Raw genomic sequence first — 20162 nt, forward strand, 5'->3', positions numbered from 1 at the left:
ACGATTAAAAAAGTCTGATGAAAAAAAGTCTAGTTATTGTTATTTATTCTGCAACTTTTGTTCTTTTTTCAGCTGATAATAATATATATATCTATATATGTATTTACGTATTTCAAATTAAACAGCCAGTCAACACAAAGTGTACGATATATATTGATAAAACCCATGTCACATCATGTTGGTTGTGCCGTAAATGGTTTCTGAGTCGTATATTGGTGATGGATAGATTCAGGTTCCACAAAAATAGCATATACAATGCAGAACCCAGCCAGTGTATAAAAACCCAACAACCTTCCTTATTATATCACTATTATAATGCCGTATTGCATTTGGGATGAACTGAAAATACACAGGAATAACGCTATTATGTTACTACCAACATTAGGACACTTTACATAATCATTTGTCTTTTGTAAATAAATGATGTAACAGTATAGTAGGTAAAATGTAGAGGAAGCCGATAGAGTAGCACAATATGTGATTATTGAAGTCTAAAATTTGTAAGTGTAGTACCAAAGGCCTATAGTACAAAATGTCCTTTCTCAGTGATAGCTATGCTGTTCTGAAAAAATTATGACACCTGATAGCTGAAATTAAGCAACAATGATTTCTGTGCAGACCAGTATGTTGAAAACTCACTCCAGCTCACACTGAATTACACACACACACAAAAAAGACAAAGCTTTAAAGTAGGTTTAATAATTTATCTGTGCTACAGGTTATTACAAAAATACATAATTGCATAACATGTAACATCAAATTCAAAATATACATATATATGCTATAAATAGGAATTTGTAAATAAGCGTTTTTGTGACAAACAAGCTTAGGATCAGACATGTGAGGCATTCTGGGTATATCAGGGCATACTTTACAAAATCATCAAATTTTCCGACTGTTAGGTAAGTACATGAGGGGGTGATTCGTTTTGGACAATTAAAAAAGCCCTGAATCTATCAAAATATTAGATGGAAGTAAACAAACATGTTCTCTCAATCTTTGTAGCCACAGATCAAATGTATACAGCAAAGACCTGTGGTGATATAGAAAACAAGGCCAGGTTAAGCAAACCACTGAGTGCTTCTCTAAGTTGTAGGTTATAAATGATAAAAAGTGAAGCAGACAATGAAGGCAAAAAATGTGGATTTGATGTTGCTCTTCTTGCATGATTTTTATACAGGAATGTCAGAGGAAAAAGATTTTTCAGCTATACAATTTGTGCAGCAAAGGTCAAACTTGGGAAAGACAGCATCACCACATGAACACAGGAACAGGCTTCAAAGTAATGACCACAACTGAAAGACTTGGAAAGTGAAATAAGGAGGTCCTTCCTAACACTTTAGTTACAATTGTTTCCTAATTAATAAAGAAAGAGAACAAAGCAAAACCATCTATTAAAGGGACGTGTTTAGATTTATACAAAAACACAAAGAAATGTTTGTGGTCCACAAAAATCTGTGCAATGTCTTTACCTGATAGTGTTCATACATTTCGTATAAAAGGGCAACCATGACCAATCACTGCAAAACAGAAAGTAGATGGTAAAGGGTGCAATATTTCTTGCACAACTGTGAGCAAACAGACTTGAGAGGATGTGAAAAAGCGCTTGAGGAAGGCAAATAGACAAAAAACAAATTTTGCTCAGCATAGTACAAAAAACAGTAAAGAAGGGGCAGTGTTGAGTTAAAGATTCAAATAACTTATTATCTTCTAAACCATAGATCCAAATGAAATTATCATCAAATGTTTTGGCTTTTATCAGACATCTTATCTTACAAGGCGTATCACAGCTCTGTGTAAGGGTGAATAAATGTGCAGAAACATACACGTAGGCCATTACTTTTTGTGCATTAGCAATCCATAAGTAAACTCAAAGTCCATCACACAAACACTTCTCTGCGTAGACCTTTTTCCTGAGCAGGCTGCAGTGTGAGTGCCGGGCCAGGCAGTGGTACAACTGTGCGACTTGTGTTGGTTTCCAGTAGTGTGTCTGGTGTGGCAGGGGGGCTGAGCAGTGCGTCGTAGTCGAAGCCCTTGAGGGGCTGCAGAGACAATGTGAGGCCTCGTCGAGCCTTAGCAGCTCGGTCTGGTCTCTCCCTCAGCTCTAGTATCACCTGTGTGGGCACAGTGAGGAAAAGTCACTTCAAGTATGTTTATATGATGAGCATATGTTCATCTACTACTATAGACCGTAACCCTAATCCTAATGTCCTCACAGGAAGACTAAATAACCATGGATTTTCCTTACTTTTTAAGGCTGAGAAGTCAATTAGTTGATTAAGCGATTTGTTAACAGCATCTCTCTCAAATATAAATCTCCTCCTGCCCAAAATTATATCTAGTTGTCTCTTTAAAAAGATGTCAACTTGGCTTACCGCTTTGACTAATCAACCAATTATTTGTGCACATCCCTAAAAATGACCCAAACCAAATGAACAAAGAACCAGCATTATGGTTTGTCACAAGTGTGGCGATATGCCATGAATGAATCACAAGAGTAAGAAATACAACATCAAGCCACAGGTTTTGAACAAGCATGTGAACTGTTCTGCACCCACATCCAAACTTTATGTTTCATTTCAATTGTCCAGTGTGTGGACCTTTGCTTATCCAAGTTAATATGGCCATCTGAAAAAAGACATTTCCATCCCCGGCTCCATAGATGTTCATTGGATCATTCAACCCCCATCAGTTACCTGCACCGGCTGGCGCTGCAGCAGAGTGAGGTCAAAGGTTATTCCATGGAAGAAGGTTTGACGTTTGAATCGATCAAGAGTCTTCAGTCTGCGAGCAGGATTCTTGCAGAGCAACTGGAAAGAGATATGGATGTGGGTCATATTATGGCAACAAAGAAGGTAATGTTTTATGGTAACATGATTTTATTCTTAACACTTACCTCAGTGATCAGCAAGGCCAGAGGGGGACTGAAGTTGAGAGGAATTTCATAAGGAAAACTCCTTACTTTTCGTAGCATACTGCAGTGGTCTGGTTCTGGAGGCACAGGGAACTATGAAGAGATGGAGAAACTTAGAATTAAGATAATTCACAAATACACACAGAACTTCAGTTTCATCTAATTTGATGCTTAGTCATGTTACTCTGAAAGAGTAACTGTGAGCTGTGGATGACGCCACAAAAGCCTGTTGGGTGCGTTCAAACACGTTCACTTACGCATGATGACTAGAACACTGCCCACTACAGGGTCTCACCTTCCCAGTAACCAATGAGAACAGCAGGATTCCCAAAGACCACCAATCGGCTGCATGGTTATAAGGTCCACCACTGAGTACCTCAGGAGCTGCAGAGAAGAAAGAGCATTTTTATAGCACTAGATTTACTGCGGTTCAGTACAGCCCTTACTTTATATTCTAATAGGTTATACACACTTAAAATGTCGCTTTTCTGCAGAGCACTAGTACTTGATGCAGAGTATTTCTCACCCATATATTGGATGGTTCCACAAATGGTAAAGGCTCTTCCTCCTCTCTCCAGGCGACGGGACAAACCAAAATCAGCTAAGCGGAGGTGTCCTTGAACAGACCATTTTTATCCATCACTATGAGCATGTGATTTTATTCCTCTATTCATACAGTGTGTTGTTACGGCTGGAGATAGGTTATTTATACTTGGATAAATAAATGATTTAATCACAATCTCATCTTCATAGTAAATGGAACTGGATACAAAGGCTCTTCTCTGTCGTGCCAACACATGCAGTGTTTGCATTCATGTATATTGACTGGCAGCTATACAGACACACAGGATGTCCTCTGGAAGGTTCTGGAGAACAGAGCTGTGCTGCTCTCTGCTGGGGATGAGACTTACTCACCATTATCTGTCAACAGGATATTCTCCATCTATTAAAGAAGAGGAAGATTTTGGTAAAGTGAAAAAACTAGGTTAGCCTTTATTTTCAGCAGTTTGAAAATATTGCTTACATAATATCACAGTTAAGTATCTATTAATAGCATAACAGTCATCCCTAAGTAGGATATTTCTTATTTAATTTCAATTTTATTTATTTATTCATGATCTCATATTGTTCAAATCTTATATTATCATAAAATCGATTAGTTAAACTCCCTATTGCCAGCATTCATTATCATTTTAAATCAAACAAAAACCAACTATTTCTTTCCTCTCTTACCTTCACATCTCTGTGGATGATCCCAAAGTCATGAAGAAATCCTAATAAAGTGCAAATAAAAAATAACAATGAAAACTAAACAACAGAATTTGATATCTTGTGTGTCAAATTGTGACTGAATTGTGCCACAGCTTTGCCTCTGTGGAAATTCCCTTTGTGTGCTCATCTCATTTTAATTACTCTATTCTTATAATTAACATCTTTTTTTTTTTTTTTTTTTACAATTTATCTCTGTCAACTAACTCTGACCCAGTAAAGGCATTGTGCAGAAGAATGTGATGATTCTCAGGAGGTCTGAACTTCCTATCCTTGCAGTTTACTCACCTAGGGCACATCCCAGTTCTGCTGCAAACACTCGTACAGTATCCTCTGAAAACTGGCCGTTCATCTGCCAGTAGGTGTAGAGGTCTCCGGTGCTGCAGTAGTCACACACTGCAGATGGAGAAACAACATTAAAACACACTTCAGTCATGCAATATAAGGAGTGGGGGCTTGTAAAGGTCTGTGGGACATGGTACTGGAAATCAGGTTAGGGAAGTGCCATCTAGAAGTGAGGACAGTGGGAAAACTATCTTCACTACATGATTGTAGCCGTGTGTGCAGAGGTACACGGGTGTGAACAGAGGCTTTATGTCTTCAACGATGTGAATCACTGATGATTCACTGTTTGCATGAGCAGCATCATCCTCTCTTTTGTATTTGACACATGCAGTCTTGTTGAGCTGCTGCAGCGTTCAACATCTGGACCCCGGGCTAACTTGTTCTCTTTTCACAGGGGGTGGGGAAGCAAACAAACTGGGTCACACGTTCTGAGTCAGTGACTGATTTGGAAAAAAAAGGGTAAAAGCTCTGGAAAAGGGGAGGAGAGGGAGAATCAGCTACAGGATGCACAGACGGTGATAGGCTGGGGTGGGGCTTCAAGGTTGAGGGAGTTTGGAAAAGTTTGCATATATGTATTTAATATTCAGGCAAACAGGACCCAGCACTTTAATTTCTTCATTTCTTCATTGTTTATTTGACAAAGGTGTCGGGCTGGGAGATTGTGGTGTCACCAGTGCCACCGGTACTGAGGTGAGAGAAGGTGGAGTGAGGGTTTTTGGATAGTGGATTCGGGTTGGATCGGGTCACTAGTCTCTGTCTGACTCACTAATGTAGATGTGGCGCTGTGTCTGCCAGCAGTCCTGGAGGTCATGGACAAATGGGTGGCGAACCTGACGCTGTAGGCAAAGGTCAAAGGTCAACCTGAAAGCTTTCAATTCGGACCAGTGATTAAAGAGAGGGTCACTACTCTTAAATGTTTGATTCATTTAGTCATAATTAAAATCTAATGTAAGACATGACAGCACAAATATTAAAACACCTACTTTAAGACAAACTATTCTTATTATCTTTATTTCTGTGTGGCCTGCAGTATATTTGTTGTCAATATATTTTTTTAGTACAATTGGTGTCAAAAAAACATATAGATTACTACATGCAAATGCACATTTTATACTTAACTTTTACATTTACTTGTGAATTTTAACTAAATAAGTCATTAACATAGTTGACTATAATATGGGTTTTTTTGGTAAAGGGGCTCAGGAGCCTTAAAACAGTTGATGAATTTTGGTGTTACATTCCCTGTCATGTCATTTCATAGACATATACTGTATTAACGTACACTACAAAAGATCATTTATTTTCAGACCTATGATTTTTGTGTAGTTCATAGCTTCTTTGGATCCTACTCTGAGTTACCCACCTGGACTATAACTTCTTCTTTTGACTGCTCCAGTACGCCAAGTCTCAGAATCTCTGCTTTAGGTATAACCTGATGAACAATAAAAAAGAATATTGAGAATTTAACTACACTGATCTGCAAGGTAACAAAGAACAACACACATGAAATAATAGAAGCGTCTAAAAGAAACACTGTCAATTACGGCTGAATATTCTTTACAAAGTTCACTGGTCAACAACTAATACTGTGTGTATGCAACACATCAGTCAACATAATATCAAACTTTACCCACTGGTTTCATCACAGAATTAAATGGACTGACTCATGAGATACAACCAAATAACTCACTTTAACAGCATATGTTCTCTGTTTGGCTTTGTCCTTCACTTTAAGAATGGGTCCAAATGATCCTTTGGCGATGTAACCCAAAACCTGATTTAGCCACAGTTAGAAGAAGACAAAAGAACAGCGATTAAAAGACAACATCAGAGACATACAGGGTGGGGAAGCAAAATTTACAATGAACATTTAGTTGTTTTTTCTCAGCAGGCACTACGTCAATTGTTTTGAAACCAAACATATATTGATGTCATAATCATACCTAACACTATTATCCATACCTTTTCAGAAACTTTTGCCCATATGAGTAATCAGGAAAGCAAACGTCAAAGAGTGTGTGATTTGCTGAATGCACTCGTCACACCAAAGGAGATTTCAAAATAGTTGGAGTGTCCATAAAGACTGTTTATAATGTAAAGAAGAGAATGACTATGAGCAAAACTATTACGAGAAAGTCTGGAAGTGGAGGAAGCAACAAAAAATGTACCAAAGCTTTTATTAAAGCTCTCAAATCCAAAATCCTAAAGGATCCAACCAAATCCATGAGAAAAATGGCAATTGAACTTGAGGTAGACAACAAGACCGTTAGAAATACAGTAAAATATGATCTGAAGTTAAAATCTTACACAAGAACACCAAAACACTTGTTGACAACAGCAACAAATCCAACTTTAGCAATTTTTGGGAATCATGTTTATGGCCGCCTTCTAGCCCAGATCTAAACCCTCTGGATTATGCTATTTGGGGTGTTTAAAAACATGCTACCAATAGAACATCACACAGCAATGTCGACTTTCTTAAAGATACTATTAAAGAAGAATGGGAGAAGTTGTCACCCGAATATTTGAGGAACACTTGTGCAGGTTTCAGGAAGCGTGTGAAGACAGTTATTGAGAAAGAAGGAGGACACAGAGAATAAAAACATTTTCTATTATGTAAATTTTCTTGTGGCAAATAAATTCTCATGACTTTCAATAAACTAATTGGTCATACACTGTCTTTCAATCCCTGCCTCAAAATATTGTAAATTTTGCTTCCCCACCCTGTATCAGTGGACAAGGCAGAGGTAAAAGTGTATTAGCAGATTAGAACATTTTCCCTGTTGGTTTACCTGAAAGTGTTCGTGTCCAGGCACAGTTCTGTGGGGAAATTCGGGCAGGAACATGGAAATGAACCCCGGGAGGCTCCACTCTGCTCTCAGCTTGTCCGGGCCAACCCCTGCCAACCTCAGGACATGCTCTGGGATGTCCGGGGGCTTGCCTTGGAGCATTCGACGCTGCCCCAGACGTAGGGCAGGTGGGGCCAGGCGGCAGAGGCCAGCAGGCAGAGACAGACCCATGCTGGACAGGAATCCACGCCATCCTGATGAGAAGTGCTCATCCTCCTGCTCCTCAGCAGGCCTCTGCAGGAGAGACACCGTCAGAGAACGGCTATAAGGAAAAAAGGCTTATAGCTCAGTGTTATTACTCTGATTAGATCTACAAAGATATTTCATAAGAAAACACTGTACATCCACAACTATTAATCTGTGTTTATTTTGATGTTAATCAGTTTGAGTAATAAAGGCAAAAACTCTTTGACTCCAGTTTCATAGTTAATGATTAACCCTAAAAGACAAAGAACAAATTAATTTTTCTCTATATCCAAACTTTCCTAAGTGATTTATCATCATATATTTTATTAAACTCTGCATTTTTGCATTTTGCTGTGAAAATTTGGTGTTTTTCTATATTTAATTTATGGATCAAGCAGATGTTCATAAAAGCTCAGAGCTAATTTAAAGGTTATTATGTCAAAATACAGAAAACTGAAGAAAAAGTGAATTTTCCAGCAAAATATATCATTAATTAACATGAAAACAACTGTCTACAACCAACATTATGAATCAAACTACATTCATTTTACTGAATGAATGATACAGAGGACAGTGTTTCCTTGTTCACTATGGAGCCTCTGAACATCCAAATGGGTCACATCTGATGATGATGAAAAGCTGAGAAACTGAATTTTACCTGGATTATTTATATGTATTGATTGGATTATCGGTTCTAAAGTTATTAAACGTTTTAGACTGGTAGATGCTTTTCATTATTGGCAGCTATTTAGGTCTTTGAGGCTTAATTATTAGATTCTTTCTGATTTCTACTCTTCATTTGCAGCAAATTTAATATCATTTTGTTGGGAACCAAACACAATATGTGTCATCATCTTGGCCTTTGGGAAACACTTTTTTTTTTTTTTTTTTTTTTTAAATCCATTCTATAGAACATGAAACTAGTTAATTAGTCAATTAATCAACAAAGTAAATGATTACTAATTCCAGCCCTATTTCCGTTTTAAAAATCATAATGTGCTGTAGAATACCCCACCACTATCACTGTTTCGCACATTCAAACCAGCTCCTGGAAAACACTGATAACTTGAGGACAGTGTACAAAACCCTGCTTTATTGTAGATGCTTTGGGACAGGTTTTACGTAAGTCCAAATGTCAGCACTTATTGAGGCAGGCGTGCTGTACTAAAAGCAACATTCATGTTTTATTTGACCTTTTGGAAGTTCATGCCAAGAAAACTATGAGCCAATAGCACTGATACAAGTCAAGTAGCACAAAAGAATTATTGATTACTATTTAAACAGGAAAAGTTGCCTAAGTATTGCTTCATAACCACACACTGAAGAGTCACTCAGTGCACACAGACATTTCCTGTTGGATTCATGTGGAAATGTTTATAATACATCAGATATGCACTAATTTATCAATGTGCCTGTTTATTTTAGCTACAGGTTTCCTATATTTACCAGAATCACCTGGGTCCATTATTTAGGATGTATTGTATCTACATGATCTATAGAGGCAACTCTTCAGTGACTCATATTTAACCATGTGCACCAAAGACAATGGTGGTCATTGATAGATTATTGATGGAATTCATTGTTTAGTATCTGCTGCTGAACAACTGTTACATAAACTAATGGCAGGATGTGTAGTGTGGTGTAAATTAGATCCATCATTTTACATCTGTTTGGGGAAATGGCTCTAGTGCAGGGGTCTCAAACTCATTTTCTTTCAGGGGCCACATTTAGCCCGATTTGATCTCAAGTGGGTCGGACTAGTAAAATAATAGCATAATAACCTATAAATAATAACAACAATGACAACAATTTTTGTCTTTGTTTTAGTGCAAAAAAAAAAAAAAAAACCTCCCATTAAATTATGAAAATAGTTACTTTTATAAACTATCCAAACAAAAAAGATTTGAATAACCTGAAAAAACCAAAATTTCTCAAGAAAAATAAGTGCAATTTTAACAATATTATGCCTTTTCTTCATACATTTCAGATTCGGATTTGTTCAGGTTATTCACATTTTATTGTTACAGGATAGTTTGTAAATGTAAATATTTTCATAATTTACTGTTATTTTTTGTACTTTTAATTTGTCATTATTTATAGGCATAATGTAATATTATTTTTTTCCCATCAAACCAAAAAGAAAATATGCAGTTGTTATTTTTTGTAGGTTATGATACTAATATTTTACTTGAGATCATATCGGTCTGTATGTGGAACAAACTAATGTGAGTTCAACAGCCCTGACTGTGGAATTTTTGCACTTTGCAAATTCATCCCACTGGCCAGATTGGAACCTTTGGCGAGCCGCATTTGGCCCCTGGGCCGCATGTTTGAGACCCCTGTTCTAGTGCCAAGACACCCCCCCACACACACACTTTATTAATCAAAATCTGGTCATACATTCAATCAGTTTCATAGAAAAAGACTTATTTTTTCCAGACTGAGCAACAATATCAAACTTAAGTGAACAATATTAGTAAAGAACATCATAAAATAAAATAAAATAAAATGAAATAAAGTCAGAGGTCTAATCAAGAATCAATACATTCAAATTTTCATAAACAATCAAGGCTCGTTTGGTTTTCACATATCTCAGTGTCTTTTTGAAGTTAGTTATTTCATTCTTGTAAATTAAGAACAGTTGGGGGGGGTCTTCACAAATCTACATTTATGTATAAATTGTTTGGCCATAATAACTAAAGTGTTATACATAATTTCTCTTTTTCTGTTTACCATTATAACTCCAAATTTACTGTCTTTGTATTCTAGTTTGGGCGATTGAGTGCCCTTCTCAGACGTCCAGTCTTGAAATGCTGTCCAAAAAAATGTCTTGGTGTATGAGCGGTCAAAAAATAAATGTTCTAAAGATTCGATTTCAAATTCACAAAAAACACAGTTATTTTTCTCAATATTAAATCTTTGTCTCATAAAGTCATTGTAATCTAGTTCCAAGACATAACAATGTGTCAGTTCCCAAATTATTCTGCTGATAAAAGGGAATTTTACTGCAGAAAAACATGGGTCTTGATGCAGGCCACAGTCACTGGGTCACACAGACCCACCCCCCTTCCCCTGCTGGGCTGCACAGCAGATCTGATGCTCTGTGGTGCAAGATGGTGTGTAATCAGCCATGCAAGATGTTATTATCATCTGTGTCTAATTCAGGGACACATCTATGTCACTCAACTGAAATAGCAACTGGCAACATCCGCCTGGCAACTGACAATACACGACAATTTGATGTGGACATTGCTTGATCCTTGCGAGATGTTATTTTGATGTAAAACAGAAAAACTTTCATTTCTTAAGTGAGGCAATGGTGCGTTTAAAGTACTTGCATGAAAGCACTGTAAGACATTCTCGTGGTCCATATCCTGGATTTGTTGCATCATTTACTTGTGTTTACAGGTCCCAACATGATGATTGGTACCAGAGACACTGCTGGGAGATTTCGGGAGGCAAATCGCCATGGAAACGGGGAACCCCCCCTCCATCGTGCGTCACACCTCAGCAAGCAGGAGTTTCTCTGAACTCACCTTCCTGTTTTTACTGCCGTCGGCCCCCATCTGTGTGACAGGACATCAGAGCTGGAACCTCATCCTCATCCGCACAACTCACATTGTATCGCGCGCTTCCGAGCCAGCCTTTCCGACCGCGCGCACGGCACGGAGAGCAAATCAAAGGGTTAAACAAGATGAACGCTCAATAAAAGTCTACACTAGCGATAAGCAACAGAAGATCGGGTGCAAAATGTGATAGATATGGCGACAAAAAAACAAGTTAATCCCGGGTATAGGCAACGTCAGCGCAAATCCGCCCACATCTTTTCCATCCAATGGGACAACAACCTGATGGTGTGTAGCTCCCCCTGCTGGTCCCTGTCCCTAATGTAGCACTAATCAATTCTATTTACTGACATTTTTGAAATCATTATTTAACCCTTTCATGCACAGTGGTCACTCCAGTGGACAGTTATTCTACAGCTGTTTTCCTGTATACTCATGGGTTTTATCGTTTTAGTTCCATATCAGCCAACACAGTGGACACTAATGCATCATCCCAAACACTGTAATTCACACCATTACTGTAACTTTGCTCTTCTTGATAAACCTGATCTGCACTAAAATGCTTTAGTGTAAATCAGTTGTTAATTGTTGTTAGACTGTGACAGTTTTCTTAAACAAAAGGTTTTTTTTTTTTTTTTTTGCATATTATCTCCATGAGGTGAGTAACAACTAATATTAGAGTATGCTAAAATGTGAGAAAACTGCATTAAAATTTTTTTACTTCATAGTTTTCATACAGTCTATCACTTTCTCATGATGGGTTTTAAATACATGATTCTTTGCTTCAGAAATTAAATGCATGGTGTCCAGCTGAGTGGACATTTTTGTAACTCCATGAAAAATAGGTTCATAAAAAAAAAATTCAACTGCATTGTTTTTTTTTTCACACCTAAAGAGGAATAAAATCACTCAAGAAAAAAAATATTGACTAAGGTTCTCACAATTCATGCATGAAAGGGTTAAAATCGCTTCCATCAATGACTTAACTACATCAATTAAAAAAATCAATTAATTTAGCTGTAAAGCATCCTCATTTCCTGTTCTGCACTTACACCTGTTCTAAAAATAAATCAGTGCATGCATAATTTCTACTGCCTTTAAGAGCAAAACCCAGAGGGAAGCTTGAAAAGGTAAATGTACATGCTATGATATGCAAAGAGGACACTACAGTGCTGATTGATGCTGAGGATGAGAAAGATGCAACTGAATAGAAATTACCAAGGTGACAGGGGAGTCCTAATGGAACCACAGATCAGTCAAGTAATAGGCTCACAACAAACTGGACATAGCTGAGTGATGATGTAAAGTACTAAAAGTAGACAACCGGTGCATTTATGTAACTACTTGCGCTACAATGCTGTAAGTGTAAACTGTGAATAATAAAAAACAAAAGGTTGGACAGCTCAAGTGCCTTTTATTTGGGACTTGGAACATAAAAAGCAAACAGTGCCATCGAAACATTTTACTTTCACATATCACTTTGTCAACCAATGTGTAGCCGTTTCTACAAAATAAACCAAACTGTTGAGCTTTAAATAAACAAGTAGAAAAGGGTTTGTGGATCCAAGTGGGAGCGTTGAGGGTTAAAGGAGCATCAGCTGGACACCATCGCGTTCAGTCATCCTCGTCAAAGTCCTTCCTGTCCTGGGGAGGTTTAGGTCCCCCTGCTGGTTTGGCCATGATGATCTGTAAAAAGAAAAAAAAAAAAAAAAGACAACAGTAAGCCTTTTTTGGCTGGAAATGAGCACAAAGATCCATATAGCAGCGTGAGGCCTCTGAGGCAGGCCCGGGGGATTATCTATTCAGAGACTAGAACCAACCAGTTAAGACAGCATTTAGCATAAGAAATGCAAAAATATATTTATTTAGTTTCAACAAATATCCTCAGTGGTCACCAGAGACTACTACATGTGATGCCCTTCAGGTTAAAAACCACAGGGAGGACAAAGAGCTGGACCAAACTACCAGTGTGGCTTAACAACAGACCACCATTCACCATCTTCACAGAAAATACCAGAAGCCATTTATGGTGATTCATTATTCATAAACACATAAGGACCTGCATCTACTAAGAGAAATGTGGCAGAGATGCAATTTGTGGGCTGATATTTAATGCAATATTCATCATGATTAAAATACATTATGGCACATGGAAATATCGAATGGCCATCCAGATTTTGACTTTAGGAAAAAACTTCTATAGATTGTAAATTTAACTATAATGTCCAAGTAAAAATAAGGGTGACCGTGATGGAAAACACCCTTCAGGAAGTAGAGCTACTTCAGCGAGAGCAAAGTATTTCATCTCACTCCGGTTCCCTTTAAATGTTCAGTTACTTTAATACTTTTACATGCAATATTCAGTACTTGCCTGATGTCACCTGCAAGGAAAAGGTTCATGAGTGCATGCAGCATGCTACCACACCATGTCAGGTTTGTGCAATTTCAGACTTAAGTGATTCAGTCTGTTGTGAGTAGCACACTTCTTATTAAAAACACCAGTGAAACTTCAGAATAGCATCATTCTCTCCTGAATCAGTCCATTTTAACATGTCTCCATGTGGATTCATGTATCACACCAGTGTTAGTAGTGACAGGCAAAACAAGAGAATCAAACATCAGTGTCTCAAGAGCCAGTGAGAATATCGGTGCAGGGTTTTTAAAGTTAAAACCACACACGCATTCAGGAACCTACTGACAGACAGAGAGGATCTATGCGTTCGCCATCTAATGATGAGTTTCAAAATTATCAGGCTCTTCATCCCAGCCGTCTTTGTCCCAGTGTCCTCTCTGCTTGGGAGCTTTGGGTCCCCCTGCAGCTTTAGCCATGATGATCTGGATTGCACATACAGTATACACACAAGCTAACATTAACTACCTCAAGGCTATGGGCTCAAGAAGTCCTGTGATACACAGTATGTGATTTCTGCTGCTGCGGGTCTCAGTCAATGCAGTAATTAAAAATGTAGCAATAGGTGTTGTGAAGTAACATAGGATCATGGGGAGAGTTTTCATGACAACTGCTGATGAAAATCGGACATGACCATTAAAACTTTTTTTTAATTAATGAAGAGGATACAATACCATTAATGGGCTACCAAGTGAAATATCAATATAATGAACAATATTACAGATTTCTGTTGAACATTGTTGGAGACTTTTGATATGTTGCATAAAATATGTTTATACATGCTCTGCATGAAACAGATTTTGAAACTCTAGTCATTTTTTAGATATTTAAATGCAGAAATGTTACAAGCAGCTTTGGCACTGATTTTTTCCATTAAATTCAAAACAATAGCCAACTAACGTCACCTTTTTGATATTCTTTTTTGAAATGTTTCCAATTTTTTGTTGTCAGTAATTTAAGTACAGTTTATTTACTACATTTATAAAGCAAATATCAACATATATGTTGTGAGGCCAAAATGTATTTTAGCCTCATAACATATTTATGACAAATGTTGACTTTTCACAGTTGTCCAATATTTGATTCCAAAAATGTATCACATCTTCAAAAACAAAATGCGCTTTTCATAAAATCTAATACTTTAATAAAAACTGAGCATTTAAGCAAATGTATTTTTATTATATGGACTTTGAGTCTAGAGCTGCGAGTCACCATCAGCTTACTGACTATTGGCTTGAAATATGCCTCCATTTGAGACTGTAGATCACATTTTCTAATTTGTGTCTGCTTTTGATTACTTATGAAGTTGTGTGTGTCTCTATTATGTGTTGGGGAACAGACCTGATCAACTCTCAGCACTGTGATGGCAGAGTTTGTGGCCAGTTTGATGCCCCAGTGTTTGACCAGGTAAGGGTCCAGAATGCCAGCTTCAAGCATGTCTTTCACTGTGGGGCTGTCTCCCTAAAAAAAAAAAAAAAAAAAAAAAAAAAAAAAAAAAAAAAAAAAAAAAAAAAAAAAATCACAAAAAAAACCCAGCACGGTCAGGACATCAGTCGTTAAGATTCAAACATAAGAATATGCAGATCTGTCAAGCATTACAACACACAGGAACGTGCCTTATATAGACACATACACACCTCTATATCAAAGCCCATGTTTTTGTGTCCCTCATGATGTGCAGCATACAGTTTAGAGATCAGCTCATTTGCTTTCACACCGGAGTTCTCAGCCAGAGCTCGTGGCAATGCCTCAAAGGCTTCTGCAAACTTTTTAATGGCATACTGTTCCAAACCTGGGCAGGACTGCATAGAGGAAAAGTAGAATAAAGTCACTACAGCTGAAAGATAAAACCATAAGGCAATGAATTAGTCTGAACTGGGCACTACAAATCAGCATACCTCTCCATATGATGTGATCTGTTTTGCCAGCTCTATCTCAGTGGCTCCAGCTCCGGGCACCAGTCGCTTGTCCTGAAGAAGAGAAAATAAAGTGAAAATGTTGTACAAAACATCCAGTAAGTAGAACTAAAAAGGGTTCTGGTCAAAATCTAAGAGGACACTAAAACAGATACACAGATTTCCTTTGAAACTTTATTTAGCCAAATGAATAAAAAAAAAAAAAAACTAACAAAAACCACATTGAGTAGTATCATTAAAAACTAAGTAAAAACTCAACATGGATGAAAGGTCAGTGACTGCAATATAATTTCTTTTTCTGTAAACAGTGCAAAAGACTACTGAAACCTGACTCACATGGATTTACTTACCCTGACCAGAACCTTGAAGGTGTTGACTCCATCATCTACAGCCCTCTCGATGTCATCCATCAGGTTGTCAGTGGAGCCTCTGATCACCACTGTTGAAATAGCTCCATCTTCTTTCTCTGTTGCAACAATACAAACCGATTGAGTTTTGACATTTACACGAGCTCACCTTCAAAATGACTTCATGAATTCAAAATTGAAAGAGTGATTTCAATAGTTTACCATGTTTGAAGACCACCACTTGGGTGTCTCCCACCTCCGTCAGGTACACGCTATTACAGTGGCCCATCTCTTCAGGAGTTGGTGCCGTCTACGACAGAGCAAAATTTGTATACATGATAAAACGGCCTTTATTGTATTCTCCTGCAGCAAATAGCCATTTGATTACACTTACCATCCTGGGCAGAGCTACAGCTCCAACAGTCTTGCATAATCTCCTTAGGTCCCATTTACTGTTGAGCCTGAAGGAGGAAAAGCCAGCTGTGTTAAGAAGTACATTATCCTAAAACACTAAAACAATTTCATAATGTGTCCTTAATGTAATATGTCCTTAAATTTTCTGTATTTGATTATCACTTAAATCATAAAAATAATACTGCAAAATAGTCTCATAAGGTTATAGACATTAGCTGAAGTGTTTCAACTGTATGTAACACACAAATAATCAAAACATTTGAGTGCTTTCTAATCCCTTTCTAATCCCTGTCTTTACCATAAAGCCCATATAGCACATACTGAAATAGAAACTGTGGTCAGTGTGTGAGTTCAGATACTAAGATCAGATTCCTTTGTACATCATTTCATTCAAATTCAGACAACAAAGAAAAACACAAAATTCCTGCTCTTTGGCCCTTTATGGCTATTTTTTCCATCTTCAGTAACACACACATGATCTATCATAGTTTGCTGTCTTGTAATGTATCGAGTATCACAGAATCACTGTACTGTGATAGCAAAGACCTGGTTTAAAGTAATTTGTGTTTAAATACATTTATTTATTCTGTTTTTGAAGGGAAGCTCATCTGTGCCTTTGGTTCTACCTTAGTTGGCTCTTTTTTGTGTTTAATCACCATATTCTCAGTCTTACCTGACCACCATGAGCTTGTACTTGTTGGCATAGTGCAGTGCCATGTCAGCTACTTTCCCTCCAGTCACCACCACATTGGCTCCAGCCTCCTTGATGGCCTTAACCTGAGCCTCCATCATATCCTCCTCTCCCTTGCTGAAGTCCATGAGCTCCTTTGCATTATTTATCAGTACTGTGCCCTTTGGAGAAAAGAAAACCATTCTTAACATCAGCCCATCAACAGGATCCCCTGACAGCAGTGTTTATTAATTAGGGTTTATACAGCTCTGCAGATTTTCTTACGACAGATTAAGATAATTGTGAAACAATATAAGAAATGCAATAACTCCATTACCTTGGTTTCTGTCACCATGCAGTCAAACGGGCAGGAGAAAACTGCAATTTTGGCATCTTTTACTGATGTGATGTCTCCCTCAGCTTCCTTTTTAAAAACCATGCCGTGCAGCATGGAGGACGCAGTCACTCCACATCCCTGAAAACACCAGAGACAATAAATTTGAAGCAAAAAAATCATCACATAAACAGGAATAATGTATTCAACAGACAATAATACTTACCAAAATCTTGCACACTCTGACATTGTCAACATTGAAATTGCCGGATTCAGGAAAGATGGACACTGTAGAGCAAACAAAAACGAAAAACATATTTATTCCAGATTTGCCATTATGAATTTGTTAAAAAGATATATAAAATAGAGGGTTTTAGCTTGATTCATAGTTGAAATCCTGAGGAGGATTTTGATGGTTTAACTGTTTACTCACCACAGGCCTGAGCGATGAGGTTGGCGAGGAAGTCCTCATTGCCGTACTGTTTACTCATGACTGCTGTACGAATGAGAGCTGTGGTCTCATTAATATCATGGAGGTTCTTAGCTGAGGAACATACACAGTCTGGAAGGATCTCCAGAGCCTTTTTGCATGCTTTCTCATAGCCTTCAATCACCTACAGTGCAAGAGGAAAAGATGGCACTGAGGAAATCCAGTATATTTTGGAGATAATCATGAGCGAAGAGTTGCATCAATGAAGATCGGCAAAACACAAACAACTTACTGTTTGATACAGATATTTAGCTACATACAAAATATGCTTAGACTTTATGAATCATTACCAAAAAATAAACTACAAACTTTAAAAAGCTGTAACATTACAGAATCTACACATCACAAAGTCATGACACAATGACCATTAATGTCATCACAGTGCTTATTACCTCTGACACAGAGAGGCCCATCCTGAGGAGCTCTTCAGCCAGCTCTAGAAGAGCTCCAGCAAACACCAGGACAAAGTTTGTACCATCACCGACCTCCTGTTCTTGCATGTGGGATGCCATCACAATCATTTTAGCTGCAGGATGTTGCACCTACAGAATAAATAACATTTACAATTATATTTACACTGTATAAAAACTCAAACAGCTTAAATATCAAGTATACAGTCTTCTCACTTCAAGCTCTCTGAGAATGGTTGCAGCATCATTGGTGACAAACAGCTTCTCCAAGTGGTTGATGACCATTTTATTCATACCTAAAAGGCAACAATAACAATCATGTATCCATTACTTTTATATGGTTTCATGTTCTCTTATTCTATTAATGGATGAAGTACACAAAAACCTAAAAACTTGTAGAAGACTTACCATTGGGCCCATAGGCAGTGCGTGTGGTCTGAGACAGCTCTTTGCAGGCTCTGATGTTACGAAACACTGCTTCTTCAAGCCCTGAATAATGCTGGATATGAAGAAAAGAATTCATTATATTTGAATGTCCACGAAAGGGAAAACTACTATAGTAAATCAGAAGATTTTTAAGGGATGATTTAAATGCATTATGTTCAATCAGTAGACAAGGACCTTTGGTAAATCATTTAAAATTTCAAAAACAACTATGTATGCATATGTATAAATACAGTATAAAGTGGATAATCCATGTTAACTCTAATGTTTCTGTTCTAGCTTTGTTAAATGCTGTCAAAAACCATCTATTTAAAAAAGGAGTTCATATTTGGCAGGGTTTTATTTTGGCTCACAAATGTAGTTTCAGAATTTTATGTGCAGAAATCTTTTGCCCTGGAGCTGGATCATATAGCCACAGTGCAATTATGATTAATAGAATAATATTCCCACCAATGTCATAATTCATAATTATCACGAGATATTTCAAATCCTTTCTTTCCAGTTTAAAAGGGCAAATTTTTAGATCTGAGTGAAATCAGAAGGAGGAAGCATCTCAGATCAGCAGCTGATGTGACAGTCACACCTCAGCTCTGACACTTTATTCAGTGGATGTTGCAGTGTTAGCAAAGAGCTAAATGGGTGTGACATGCTCTCACAGTGAATTAGTCCTACAAGCTTACGGTTAGATGCTTATGAGCTTAGAGAAGTACTCAAAAAAAGTAATCATTATTTCTTCATGAAATCAGTTCTAGGTGCTGCTTCTTCGAGCGGCCTGTCTTCCTTCTAGAACTCTCCCCACATGACTGTGAATGAACGTGCTAACTCGGGGGCTAATGGCTGCTAGCATGCTAGCTCAGAAATCACACACTTAAAGTTAACAAACTGCTCCACCACAGTGATTTCATCTCACCTTGGCACCATCCTTCAACATCTGGGCAAAGCCCGGAGCTTTGGGTACATGGAGAGCCATTTTGTGATGTCTATCAGCCCCGGTATCCTAGAGAAGGTAGCCGCGGCGTGGGTTCAGCTCTGGGTACAAAGCCGGAGAGACAGAGGAGGAGCGTCTTCAGCGAGGCGGAGAAAATCTGGACGGGATCTGACAAGGGACAAACCGAGCGATTCGCCTTTCATATACTCTGATTCTTCAACCCTTACCCTAAAGAACCACTTGAGGAAGCTGTTGCACTTCAAGCAGAAATTCCAAACACATCCACAGAATAGTACCTCTACTACTAACCGAAGAGGATTAGGCCCACAAGGAAAAAATAAGTCCAATATAAATAGATTTTTTTTTTTTTTAATTTTGAGAAAAAGTCACTTTTTTCTCAGAATAATAAAAAATATTTATTGGACCTTAATTTTTCCCCAGTGGCCCTAATCCTCTTCCATAACTACTCTGACCAACAAGGATCTGAGGAAAACAAAAAGCTTAAGTAAATCAATTTTTAAAGTTGTCAGATCTGTTTTCTATGTGTGTTTGTTCTTATAACTGCGTTTTATTTGTAATAGTTGTGAAGTGGGAAATACTTGTTTTGTAGGATGTCATATATTTTGTTCCTCATTAAAATGCACAAATGATCAGTAATAAAACCTTATTT

General features: G+C 37.7%; 2 protein-coding genes across 3 annotated transcripts; both read right to left on the reverse strand.

The window, feature by feature from the left end:
- Positions 1-679: 679 nt before the first annotated feature.
- On the reverse strand, positions 680-11395 carry rskrb (ribosomal protein S6 kinase related b). Its single transcript, XM_030154912.1, has 13 exons — positions 11100-11395; positions 7321-7611; positions 6219-6302; positions 5892-5960; positions 5295-5364; positions 4472-4579; positions 4148-4188; positions 3830-3857; positions 3441-3530; positions 3210-3298; positions 2897-3007; positions 2697-2810; positions 680-2114 (listed from the first exon to the last, which is right to left on the reverse strand). The coding sequence occupies exons 1-13, from the start codon at positions 11127-11129 to the stop codon at positions 1881-1883; spliced, it is 1359 nt and encodes a 452-aa protein (XP_030010772.1). The 5' UTR covers positions 11130-11395; the 3' UTR covers positions 680-1880.
- A 1128-nt stretch (positions 11396-12523) lies between these two features.
- cct8 (chaperonin containing TCP1, subunit 8 (theta)) lies at positions 12524-19534 on the reverse strand. Of its 2 annotated transcripts, XM_030154443.1 has the most exons (16): positions 19475-19534; positions 18529-18619; positions 18337-18416; positions 18103-18252; positions 17654-17834; positions 17447-17508; positions 17224-17361; positions 16890-17068; positions 16197-16263; positions 16025-16112; positions 15806-15921; positions 15438-15509; positions 15177-15341; positions 14881-15000; positions 13825-13964; positions 12524-12815 (listed from the first exon to the last, which is right to left on the reverse strand). In XM_030154443.1, exons 1-15 carry the CDS (start codon positions 19532-19534, stop codon positions 13857-13859), a joined length of 1677 nt encoding a protein of 558 aa, XP_030010303.1. In that variant the 3' UTR covers positions 12524-12815; positions 13825-13856. The 2 variants fall into 2 exon arrangements, with proteins under 2 accessions (XP_030010303.1, XP_030010304.1); XM_030154444.1 differs by lacking the exon at positions 13825-13964.
- Between the last annotated feature and the right edge of the window lie 628 nt (positions 19535-20162).

This window comes from Sphaeramia orbicularis, chromosome 14 (genome assembly GCF_902148855.1).
Source record: "Sphaeramia orbicularis chromosome 14, fSphaOr1.1, whole genome shotgun sequence".
Classification (NCBI taxonomy): Eukaryota; Metazoa; Chordata; class Actinopteri; order Kurtiformes; family Apogonidae; genus Sphaeramia; species Sphaeramia orbicularis.